General features: G+C 43.1%; 1 protein-coding gene across 2 annotated transcripts in view; it reads right to left on the bottom strand.

The window, feature by feature from the left end:
- Positions 1 to 12825, bottom strand: part of LOC119743177 (chromodomain-helicase-DNA-binding protein 4-like) — a 59799-nt gene extending 46974 nt beyond the window's left edge. For both annotated transcript variants that reach the window (XM_038219555.1, XM_038219556.1), the window contains exons 1-9: positions 12417 to 12825; positions 11671 to 11783; positions 10414 to 10611; positions 8549 to 8692; positions 7166 to 7348; positions 5902 to 6096; positions 4353 to 4555; positions 2358 to 2513; positions 1417 to 1525 (exon numbers count right to left, since the gene is read on the bottom strand). In XM_038219555.1, coding sequence (XP_038075483.1) covers positions 1417 to 1525; positions 2358 to 2513; positions 4353 to 4555; positions 5902 to 6096; positions 7166 to 7348; positions 8549 to 8692; positions 10414 to 10611; positions 11671 to 11783; positions 12417 to 12813 — 1698 coding nt within the window. In that variant the 5' untranslated portion in view covers positions 12814 to 12825. The remainder of the gene's footprint in view (positions 1 to 1416; positions 1526 to 2357; positions 2514 to 4352; positions 4556 to 5901; positions 6097 to 7165; positions 7349 to 8548; positions 8693 to 10413; positions 10612 to 11670; positions 11784 to 12416) is intronic.
- Between the last annotated feature and the right edge of the window lie 259 nt (positions 12826 to 13084).

Raw genomic sequence — 13084 nt, 5'->3', positions numbered from 1 at the left:
AAATTAATAACAACGACAGGCATCTAGGATGCTGGGGTTGCGAAATTGCAAGCGTTTGTTTGTTTTTTTCTGTTTTTTTCTTTGACATGACATTCCGAACAACAAAAGTTCCTTGAACTCACATCCATTTTAATTTCTTCTCTATCCTCGTCTTCATCGTCGTCCCGCCTCCGCTTGCCCTTAAAAGGGGGTGGGGTTTGGATGAGGGTCGATTAGAGGCGTTATCTTAACCTTTGGGACACCCATGCTGAGTATACTGAATTTTTCCCCGATAAATTCTAGCCTCTTGTTGCATGGGTGAGATCTACATGTAGCTGGTTTTATCCAAAATGAGGTACAAATTGGATGAGATTTTTTTTCCAGGAGTGCGCTACCGACAAATGATGCATCAAATTCACCTTCCAAAATCCCGCATAATCCTACAGGAGCCAAAGGGTTGAGGCACAGAAGCACAGAAAGGCTAAGACTTTTTAGAAGTGAGTTTCAAAAACCCCATGTAAAGTCACAGTGAATGGGCTCTGCATTCCTCAATCCTTCAAAATCCTACAGAAAACCCCTGGTGGATTTTGAAGGATTAAGGCCAGAGACAGAGAGGGTGAGAGGTTTTAGGCTTCTAGGGAGTGAGTTTACATCCACTTTCTCAAGCCCCATGTAAAGTCACAGTGAATAGCCTCTACCTTTCAAAATCCTACAAAATCCCACAGAAATCTCCTGATGGATTTTGAAAGCCTGAGGCACAAAAACAGAGAGGTTGAGAGGTTTAAAATTTCAGGAGTGAGTTCACAAGCCCCATGAAAAGTCGCAGGGATGGGCTCTACATGTACCTTTCAAAATCCTACAAAATCCTACAAAAATCTCATGGTGGATTTTGAACAGTTAAGGCACAAAGACACAGAGGTTAAGAAGATTCCCATGTTTTAGGAGTGAGTTTTACATCCACTTTCACAAGCCCCATGTAAAATCACAATGAACGGTCTCTACCTTCCAAAATCCTTCAACTTCCTACAAAAATCTCTTGGTGGAGTTTGAAGGGTTGTAGCACAAAGACAGAGAGGTTGACAGGTTTTTATGAGTTGAGTTTAAACCCACTTTCACAAGCCCCATGAAACGTCACATTGAATGGTCTCTTCCTTCCCAAATCCTTCAACTTCCTACAGAAATGTCCTGATGGAGTTTGAAGGGTTGAAGCACAAAGACAGAGAGGTTGACAGGTTTCTATAATTTGAGTTTAAATCCACTTTCACAAGCCCCATGTTACGTCACATTGATTGGTCTCTACCTGCTTTCCCTAATCATACAAAATCCTCCAAGCCTGTGGATTTTTGTAGGATCTCAGAGGGTTACGGTGTGAGTTTTGAGGCATAGAAAGGCTGTGATTGTTTTTAGTTTTTTTTTTATTTAGGGTGAGTTACTTACATCGATTTTCTCCTCTTCTTCCTCTTTCTCCTCTTTCTTGGACTTTTTGCCCTTTCCCCCCTTCTTCTTTTTGCTCACTTTGGTTTCCACCGGTGTGTGCATGGTTCTCCTAGCAAAAGGGGGGAACAAATTAACATTGCAACACAGTGTTTAGTTTCAAAGGATATTGTAATTGAAAAACCATGATAGACGATATTTAAAGCTACAGTCCATCATTTGTAATTTGTGCATTTTGTTCGTTTGAAGCAACAAAAGAGTTCAAAATCTAATGAAGGATACTGAGCAACTAACCTGATGAAGTTTCAGCTAAGCTTCAGCTGTACATTCCGAGAAAAACAGCATTCTAAGACCTCAATTTCAAATCAAAAGTTACTGAATCATGTTTTGAATTGTTTTGAATTGCAGCTATACGCGACGTTGCGCACTGATCCGACGAATTATAACAACCGCCGGCGCGTGTGCGTCGTTCCAATACTTGTGAGCGCTGCGCTGAATAACAAAACGAACTACTAATTTAAATTTTTTTACGGTGCTTCTTAAGAATCACCGTTGGAAATGCATTCTTTCGTTGATTACTTCAAAATGACAGCTTCCCAGAAAGAATAATTTCACAGGGAGTTTTAATAGTTCCCTTACTATCTTTCAACCAAGTTTGTTTTTCAACAATAATTACGACAGTTACTTTTCGGATGGCTGCAAATGATGGACTCTAGCTTTAAACAATGATGAATACATTGGAAATGAAGATTTGTATAATTTGTACAATTTATCAAAACAAACATTCTTAGCATACAGCAATCCAACATTTATTTTAAAATGTTTTTCATCAGAGATAATTAGCCTATAATTATTTTATAAGTTAATTTTCACTGTACAGTTATAATTGGCTACGATCCAAGAGAAAAATCCGGGAAAATAATAAAAAGTATTGACAGTCTTACTTGTGTGAGTTGTAGTAATCGATGTGCTTGGGTCCATCAGGGATATCATCCAGTAGATCGTTGTGTTCCCAGCTACAGTTGTCGTAGTTCAGCGAGCGCCACTTGATCAAATACAGGGTCTTGCCCGAGCGAGGACGCACCTGTTTGTTGATGATTCTGTTAGGTAAACAAAAACAAAACGATAGAAACGATAAAAAGGAAATAAATATAAATATATGTGCTTGAGGGGGTAACAAAACCCAGGGACGAGTTTCAAAGGTGAAGTCCATCACTTGTAATTTGTGCATTATGTTCGTTTGAAGCAACGAAAGTGCTCACAATCTTAAGAAGGGTGCTTAACATTTAACCCGATAAAGTTTTAGCTCGGTGAATGCTGTAATATTCCAAGAAAGCAATTTTCCAGGATCTTAATTTCAAATCAAAACTTGCTGAGTTATGTTTTGAGTTGCTCCCGAATTCAGAGTTTGGGACACGTTCTCATTCAGTTGATTGCAGCGACACGATGTTGCGCACTTAACCGACGAATTATAGCAACTATGCGCGTGTGTGCGTCGTGTCAACGCTTGCGCGTGCTCATTCACAGCTTTGCCGATTAAAAAACGAAGTACTAACGGAAATCTCAAAAAAGAAATGAGTCTTTAGACGCAACATTGGAAATGGCCTTCTTTCATTGTTTTTGGGGTTTTTTAAATGACAGCTTGCCAGAAAGAATAATTTCACAGGGAGTTTAGTCCCGTTACTATCTTTAAACCAAGTATGCTTTTCAATGATAATTTGTCAGTTACTTTTTCGGGTAGCTGCAAATGATGGACAGCACCTTTTATCAGGCATGCAACTAGGAAGTCGCCAAGAAAAGCGTGGAAATTCCAATTTTCTGTGGTGTTTTCATTTTTTTTTTTGATAGCATACAAGAGAAAAATGGAAGAAAAATCAGCTGATCCGCGGAAAAGTCCCATGCCTGAATTAAATTAAATATCAATTAACCAAATTTATTACAATTATCGAATTAATCGTAACTGTACAAGTAAATTCTCCAAAAATCAAACTGGCAGTTTTGGTATGATTTTGGAGGCTTGAGGATGTATCCAAATTTTGCGTGGAGGCAGTTGGAGAATGTTTAAAGGATTGTGGACGCATCCCAGCAAACAGACCACAAGGGTTAGGTATGAGCCAAAGACAAGTAATCCGAAATACCAGACAAATAACGCAGTATTTCCTCTGAATCACAAACATGATACCCTAACCCTGCTGAATCCAACAGGATGCAACCATATCATATACCCGATGGAGCCTGTTGGATTGAGCAGTAAACCCCTTGTGCACATTCCTGATGCAAGTATTGGATTCAGCAGGCAACTGGACCGTATTATAACACCAAGTTGGACTCCGTTGGATTCAGCAGACAACTAAAAATAAGGCACAGTGGATTGAGCAGGAAACTCCGGTTGGACTCTGTTGGATTTAGCAGGGTAGTCCTGAGGAACTACTTGGAGGTTAACCCTAACCCACCTCACTCCTCCAAAATCCTCCTGGCGGTTTTGGAGGATTCTAGAGGATTGAGGATGAATGGTGATTGAATCAAATGAGGATTCTGGAGGATTGAGGATGAATGGTGATTGAAGCACATGAGGATTTTGGAGGATTGAGGATGAATGGTGATTGAAGCACAAGAGGATTTTGGAGGATTGAGGATGAATGCATTTCGAGGCAGGACTGTCTGATGATTTTGAAGGATTTGGCGTTGGTTATCCTTCATTTAAACACGAGTGCAAAGTTTTGGGATGAGGAGGATTTTGGAGGATTGAGGATGAATGCATTTTGAGGCAGGACTGTCTGACAATTTTGAAAAATTTAGGCGGAGTTGCAAAATTTTGGAAAATTTTGGAGGATTTTGGAGGATTGAGGATGGTTGTAAGCAACAAGGGCCTAGGGGGTTAGGGTTAAAGTAATCAAACAGAGACCCAAAAAAGGGTTTCAAGGAAAGAAAATGGTTACCTCTGTATCTGGAGCCATTCTGGAGCCACGCCGTAGCGATAGAACTTCTCCTCCAGGTTGATGTGGTGCTCATCGTTGCCTTTGTTGCCGTGTTTGTGCCGCCAGTTGCCTCCGTAGGTCTCCCCGTCTTCCAAAGGAGGAGGCTCCTCCATGTCAAACTTGCGGCTGTAGTTACGGTATAAGATAATGTGGAACACTTCCATCTGCGAAATAATAAAAAATCCCAATAATTTAAATAAAATCACATATTGTGGAAAAATCGTAAACATTCAACTTTAGTGGGACAAATCCTAAAAAAATTGGGAATTTCGTTGGAAAATTCAAAAAGTCTGATTACCGATTAAAATTGGGAAAGTTTCATCTCTGAGCCTTGGCCTCAACCCCTATGAGTTTCATTTAATTTAAGTCACGCATCACTACACTATTATCATTTGATCACAACATATTTGGACACCGTGACCAAGTGCCTTGCCTTATTCAATTTCAGTGCTGTGTCATGTAAGCTGTGTGTAAAATGCTTCACTTTGTGAAAATGGCTACAGTTGGGATTGGAATCATTTGCCTGGCAAATCAGCATCATATCTCTGGTTGGCAATATCAACAAGGCCAGCCCAGCAGTCAAAAGAAAGCAAGTGACTGTCTTTTAACAGTTGAGTGCTCCCTGCCTACATAAAGCAGGATTGACTGGCTGTGATTGTTATGAAACCTGATGTAGCTATGCTTTGACTGTGGGAGATTGATACGCCAGCTGTGCCTACCAGACAAATGCTTTTGTCTGTTGATGTAATTTGACTGTTGCAGTGCCTGCAAGAAATATGATCTGATTGTTGGTGACCAGCCTGTGCAAAAGACAAGGCAGGGGAACAGGATTGAAGTTTTGACTGTCTGTAACCATAGAGCTATATTAAATTACTAGAGCGCTAACTCGTCATTCCTGCACGGGGAGTCGCTTTGAAGCCGCTTTGGGCGCAGACATGTTGAATTTATATGCGTGTTTGTAGAACACAATCAAAATAGATGGATTGAATTTCAAAAGTGTACTCTAAATGCAACGCCGCAAGTAGAAGATACGCAAACAACTTAAGCGCGTCATGACGGTTCAAAAAACGTCACGGCGAAAAGCATCTGCAGCGGAGGGACGCGCACACGTTGCGCTGTTTGCGTAGAGCAAAATGAAGCGCTCATTTGCTGATCGTGCGTTTCGGTTTTGGGCGTATCGGCTTCGATGACGCACCTGTTTGGAATACAAACACAGATATGCAATTAGCCGTACAAATGCCGTACAAACTTTCGAGTTTCCCATAGTTTTGTGGACAAACTTGGATGCGCCCATCAGGCATTACTTTGTACATCGAGTTAGCGCTCTAGCAATTTAATATAGCTCTATGTCTGTAACTGATCAAACAAAAGGAGGGTTAGTATCAGATGACAGGATAGGGATTGACTGCTCACTATCTGTGGTAATGTCGGCAGAGCAATCCTAGGGCAATTCCGTTTACGTGTGCATATTGTTGCGTTTTGGAGGGTGTAGTAGTGCAAGTGTCCCTACCTGTAGCTCCGAGACCCAGTCGCAGTGCCAGTAGGACATGCCGTGGAATTTGCAGAAGAATTCCCGGGTGGGTTTCAGGCCGGGCTCCTTCTTGGTGGGGCTGCCGCACTCCGGGTCCAGGGGGTCCGTGTTCACAGGGGGCGAGGTCCAACGCCAGGTCAGGATCTTCTGAACTTTGCCCCTGGGTGGCTCGCACTGGAAAAATGCCGATCACAATTAAATACAAAAGGCTGTGATTTCTGACAGCTTGGCAAAATACTATTTATATATATCGTATAAAATTTACTTTGCAGGCATGCAACTTGGCAGAAACAAAAAACGAGGAAACTCCCATCTATACAAGACTTTGTACAGTGTCTTTCAGTATTTAATGGCATAAGGCCAACAAAAATAAGTCTCCGGTTTCTGGTATGGAGCTTGTCCAAAAAGTGGTGCGGCGACGCGGCTTTTTTTTTTTTTTTACCTGACTTTTTTGCTTCAAATGTCGGCTGATGACTGCAAATGGTGCCCGACTAAACTTAGTGCAAATATATGGGAGTCCAGAGAGGCCACATAGAGCTTATTCTCGATCATAACCCCATCTAAAAACACGTTAAAATTGTGCAGTAGCAGGATTCCAGTCAAACCAGTGAGTTTGGCGGTTTTGAGACATCATCTTTTATTGAAAAAAAAAAATTTTCATTTTGCCGACGCGCATGGCTACGGCGACGCGCGCGCATACCAGAAACCGGAGACTTTTTTTTTTGGCCTAAGTGTGAAGTGAAAAATGAGGAAATCAGCTGTTCCGAGGAAAAGTTGCATGCCTGACTATGTTAAAATCGAAGCAATTAGGGAAATCTATGTAATGTAACCATTACCTACATCCCACATATCATGAATTGTTCCCAAGCACAGTACAACAACACATGGTATTGCAGGGAGGACAGCTTTGAAAGTTATCAATTTAAGAATCTGATTTCTCCAAAAAGTAATTCACTTCAAAATTGTTTTCGCGCAGTTACTCAATTCTACGACACAACCCCCAGCCTGAGCTCCCTACCCCCCTTATCTAAATCAACCCCCATATTTGGTATCAGCAAAAGAGTCCGGAAAATGGAAAAATCAATCCGCCATCTTAGAGAAAAAAACAAGGGAAAAAGGGCCCCCTACTTTTTTTTCAAAAAAACCTGGCTGATATTCTATTTGTTTTTCTTATGCACCTCCCAACCCATCTAGCAGACCCCTCTCTCAACCCAAGTGCACCCTATCTCTTGGCTGGACTCACCGAGCATCGTGGGCAGACCCATTCCCCGTCTGGGATCTCCTTGAGAGGGGGATTGAGGCAGAAGATGTGATAGGATGACGGGCACTGGTCACAGCACAGTAGCTCCCCTCCGTCCTTGCAGACGCGACAGAACTCCATGTGTTCGTCTTGTTCTTCTTCCTGCACGGGCACTCCCTCCGTTTCCTGGCAAATCAAGAGGAAAAACAACGAAGAATTTTGAAACTGTCATATCATCACATCAATTTCAAGCCCAAACTCCCCACAGTAGATGTAAAATCTGTCACAAGCCAATGTGGCCCATCAGGCAGACGTTCATCTCCGGTTTCAGTAGCAGGAAATAACTGAGAATATTTCTATTCCCCCTGGATGGGATGCCAGTCCATCTCAGGTTACTTCCCAGCTACTGCCAGTACCCATTCATACTCCTGGGTGAAGAGAGGCAAGTGGGGGTGAAGTGGCTTGCCCAAGGACACAACATATGGCCAGCAGCTGGATTCGCATCCCTGACCCTCTGATCATAAGTCACGAACCCTGACCACTACGCCACACTCCCCCACAAACTCCCCAAACCAAACTATTAAAATAAGTCTCCCTCTTGCTGGCAAATTCAGCAAAGTCAAGTCAGAAGTCAACATCAATCAATTGACTGTTTTTGTAAGGCTAAGAGCTCCCTGTTTACACATAGAATAATTGACTGGCTATGGCTGGTTATGTAGCTTGATCCACCTGGGCCCAATTTCATGGCGCTGCTTAACAGCCGACTTTGTGCATACCGTGTCTCCATCTATTTCATAGGGACCGTTAAGCAGTAAGCACAGCAAAAGCATGCTTAACCCCAAAAGAAACCTTTGCTTAAATCAGTGACGTAACAATAGAAATCTCCATGTGCGCGCAACCGTTAGCATGAAATAGTGCTTAAGCAGCAGCATGATTTTCTGCTATAGTAAGCACAACTTTTCTGCTTACTGTTAAGCAGTGCTATGAAATTGGGCCCTGTGCTTTGACTGTACGCGCTTGATAAGCCAGCTGTACCTACCGGTTACCTGCTTTGGTCTGTTGATGAAATGTGACTAGTCACATTGCTTACTAGAAATGTGATCTGGCTGCTGGTGACTAGCTTGTGTATAAAGGTATGGCATGGACTGCATTTTTTTTGACTGTCTGTGATTGTTCAGACAGCAAGAGGGATCGGTGTGCTTAAAGCCCATAACTTCACCCATAAGTACCTCCTAAATGATGACAATACAGAGAGGAATGACGAACGTTACAGTGCGCCCGCAGTCCACACAAAAACATTGCACATCTGTGCAAACAGCTGCTCTTCTAGGACAGAGTTCAAAGGACCATTTGCAGATTTATTTTGGTTTTTGGTTTCCTACTTACACAGTGGGGGCAGCTCCATTTGCCCTCGGGGGCAGCGTCCAGCTCTGGGTCCAGGCAGACCAGATGGTAGGCTCGGTGGCAGGTATCACAGAGGATGATCTCCCCTCCCTGCTGACACACCTCACAGTAATCCTGATGGTCAGTCTGGGGGGAAAATACAGAAAACGTACAGTAGTACACAGGAGGATGTGAGTTCCACCCAAGTACGCTCGTGAATCTTTTCGTGCAAGTCCTTAGACAACACTGAGTATCAGAGATGAAACTGGCCTTGGCAACAAAAATCTGAAATTGGACCTTGGTTAGGAGCCACAGCGTCGCGCAGCGCAGTGCAGCACAGCGCAGTGCAGCACAGCACATCAATGACATAGGTCAGTATTGAACCTTTTCTCCAGCCGGAAAGCATCTGATCAGTGTTGGTCTAGGTGTTTTACCCTTGTGCACATTTTACCTGCCATTTTCATTGACTTTTCTTGGAAATAGTAATTAAAAAAACATTTTGTAGAAAAATCCTTAAGAAATCATTTTTGTGGGATGGTTAAAAAATCTGAAATTTCATTGGAAAAGTTTTAAAAATCTGATTTCAGATTAAAATCTGAAAAGTTTCATCTCTGGAGTATAGACTGTTTACAAAGTTACTTTGGTGACTTGCAAAGCCAAAATTAAACCCTCCCATGTAAGAATTATATACAAACTATCACAGGTATTAGAGCCAATAAGCCATTTGCGAGTTAAATTTTAATGATATCTGGAACGCTGACTTAGTCCAATGCTTTGCACGTTTTAACTTTGCATTCTCCTGACCAAAGAGACTGTTACTATATCACGTGATACGGGGCAAGCCTTATGCTAGCAACCCCCAGCTCCGGCATGGTCTGGTGTCTTTGTGCCATTCTCACCCATTGTGAAGAATGTTTTGGTGCTGAGCGTCTCTTACGTAACTATGCAAGAGCTTGCCCCGAATCATGTGATTAGCAACAGTGTCTTTGGTCTGGAGAATTCAAAGTTAAAATGTGCCAAGCATTCTGAGCAAGTCAGTGTACCAGATGTTTTTCAAACTGAAATGGAGTATGATGGACTTGGGCCTAATGTGCTACATGTAGTTGTATTTGATTGATTTTGCCTAGCTTCTTGTACTACTATTGTGATAAAAGCAAATCCATGAATGTCAACCAGTGCGTCAGTGGTGGATTCCATTATGTCATGTACAGTTTTGTATTGGACGCACAGTGATTGATGGATTTTGATTGACTTGGTTCAGTTCCCAGTAAAAGACGCTGGGGAGTTAGGGTTAACATTTTGATGATTTTCATGCCTCAATCAACAATGCCCTGTATGCATAAAAACTTACCGATACAAAAAAAACTTTGGAGACAGTTCCTGTTGTAAAGTAACCTTAAAATTCTGAAACTCTGACCCGTACCATGTTTTACAGTATTTTCTGCTGATATGCATCGTTTTGGCTGCACAGCTGGCTACCATTGCTGACACAGACTTGTGTATATTCAGTATAAGAAGTTAAACTTGTCACAGTCTGTTATTTAAAAATTTGTAACAAAAAAATTGACTGGAGCGGGGCTTGCACCTGAGACTTTATGATTGCCGCTCCGGGGCTCTACCAACTGAGCTATCCTGCCCTATGTTGGCGGTTCCCCGTTTTGTCAATGTCTCTGCTCAAGTGGCGCTAATCAGAAGCCATAAACCTGTATATGCCATGCAGCCAGGGATAACACCCAACGTCACGATGCTACATGTGGTTAGAACAGGCCCTGTTGAACAACTGGCTAATCATCTTGTTTTTGCAACAAACTTTTGCCTTTTATCAAATTATGGCCTTTTTTTTACACTCGCGAAAATTGGAGACTCACCTCGTAGCCGTCTTCCTCTGAGCCTTTCTTCTTTTTCTTCTTCTTCTTGATGGGCATCTTCTTGGGCTTGGGTTTCTTGGCTTTGCGCGCCGAGGAGCGGCTGGCCGAGCTGTCTGACTGGACCGAGGGGGCGCTCTTGGCCTCCTCGTCTGACAGGTCGCTGGGGAGCTGATCGCTGAAGTTGCTTCCGCTGTCGCTCTTTGGGAGGAAAAGAAAGCGGGAAATTGGATAAGGGTACAAAGCAGTGTTGTAGTACTCGTACTTGAGTACTACTCAAGTACTTTTCTCAGAGTACTCGTACTGGTATTCGTACTCGAATGTCAGAGTAGTCGTACTCGAAATGACGGTACTCGTACTCGGGCAGCAAAGTACTCGTAGCCGACATATTGAAATTGTACTAGATCAGCAAAGTAAAGTACTCGTACTCGAATAGCACTACTAAAAAAAAATGGTATAGCTTGAATTACCACCGCCTTATTTTATTATCGATACTTTCAGTTGGAAATGGTTGATTGGCTTGCAGAGAAATCAAAGTTGCCTGATTTTTCTCTGTGCACGTCCGGACAAACACATTTAACAGCTAGCCGTGAGTGGGTAAGCATCGGTCTGACTGGGCCTGGGCCAATTATGCACAATGAACCATTTGCCATATATGGCCGTATTCGGAAATAGAAGTACTCGAAGTACAAGTACTTGTACTCGGAGACCTAAATTTGTAATCAGAAGTACAAGTTCTCGTACTCAGTAACATAAGTACATGTAGTCGGCATACTCGGTACTCAGAAAAACACTGATACAAAGCATGTAGTAGAATATTGGTTAACCCTCCAACAGGGAAGTCAATATTCACTGCAATATCTAAAACCTGTTAAATACCTGAAATATTATGAAGTATTAAACTACGTCACTGTGTCAGAGAGTCAATGCACAAAACACAGCACTGTGGAGATCAGTGAAGCGTGACAGAATCCACCAACTCTCACTGAGCTTAACCACACAAAAGAATATTGCGAAAGGTTTTGAAATGTTATCCATGCTCCACAGAAGATTACCTCTACGGTTTTTGAAGTGTGGGTGCTAACTCTACGGGCAAAAAGTGCTTAGGTAAATTTGAAGGGTTTTGAAGGGCAAATGACTGGGAGGGTTAAAGGCTGATGGAAAGCCATGTAAGCCTAAAGGAATTTGTGTCAAAATTAGCTCTAAGAAAATGGACGATGAACATGATGAAAGGGGGTAATCTGTTACAATGTGACTTACCGATGAGTGCGCTTTCCTCTTTCGTCCAGACTGGCCGGCAATCTTGATCTTGAGGGGAGCCACTTTCTTCTTTTTCCCCTTGGATTTGTCTTTGCTGGCTGATTTACTCTTACCTGAAAATAGAAAAAAAAATTCAACTCAAAATCAACTGTTTCGGCATGTATGACAGATTACACAAGACCAATGTTCACTAGAAAGTGTACAATATACAATTGATGCCTGTTGTGATGGAGTCCACGGTGTTTTGTACAACCGAGGGTGCCATTGGCATCCGAGGGGGTACAAAACCCATGGATCCCAATCCATGGATGCATAAATATAGGCCTGGGTTATGCTCGAATCCTCTGTACTGCTCCAGGATGTCACTGGCCAAGCCTTGACATATTGAATCACTGCCGCATGATTTTGCAGGATTCAGGCCGTGGTCATCCCTCCACAGACCATATTCAATCAATAATGGAGGAATATGCAGGATTGAGGGGTTTTTTTGCATGAGGACAATTGGAGGATTTTGCAGGATTCAGGCAGGGGTCACCCATCCACGGACAATATTCAAGAAATACTGGAGGAATATGCAGGATTGAGGCTTTTTTTTTCCATGACGCCAATTGGAGGATTTTGCAGGATTGAGGCTACATCCTTGCTAAAAGGCCTAGGGAGTTGGGGTTAAAGGACTTGACTCGACTCAAGTCACAAAATTCAGTGACTCGTTACAACACTGGGATTCCCACAGTGTTACGACTAACCTTTAGATTCCTTGACCTCCTTCTGCTCTTCTACCTCCTCCTCTTTCTCCTCCTCCCTCTCCTCCTCTTGAAGCTCCGCCTCCTTTGGTGGTGGTGGTGGCGGGGGAGGGGCCTCCTTCGGAGGTGCCTCGGGCGATGACATGATCAGCTGGGGCGGCGGGGGCCTTGTGGTGCCCCGCTTGGGGTTGCTGGCTGCAAACTCCCGCCACAGGGACGCCAGCAGCGTGGTCATTTTGGTCATGGGCAAGTTCGGGGCGTTCTCGATGACCAGGGGGCGGACGTGCTGGCAGAAGAGCTTGTAGTTGATCAGGCTCTCGTAATCAGCATCCATGTACTCCATCTCAAACTCCTCGATGCCAAACTCCCGCATCAGCTCCAGGGAACTCTTCGGGCCCATGTCTTTCTCCTGTTGCAGATGCCATCAGAAAAAAAATAATAATAAACTTTACAAGAGCCAGGAATTTTTCCTCCATTCCCCGGCCACTGCAAATCAAAAAGCATAAGGGGAAGAAGGCGAGGGGGCTGGACACTGTCTGACAGATGGGGGTGGTTTTCAAGGCAGACAGGGCTGGACATCACGAGTACGCTGATGTCAGGAACCGGTTCCAGATTATGGAATTGGGTACCCGTAACCAACTTTACAAATTACTTAGTAATTTCTCAGACCA

The sequence above is a fragment of the Patiria miniata genome, unplaced genomic scaffold, assembly GCF_015706575.1.
Source record: "Patiria miniata isolate m_02_andy unplaced genomic scaffold, ASM1570657v1 HiC_scaffold_6, whole genome shotgun sequence".
NCBI lineage: Eukaryota > Metazoa > Echinodermata > Asteroidea > Valvatida > Asterinidae > Patiria > Patiria miniata.
This window is presented reverse-complemented; position numbering and strand designations above follow the sequence as displayed.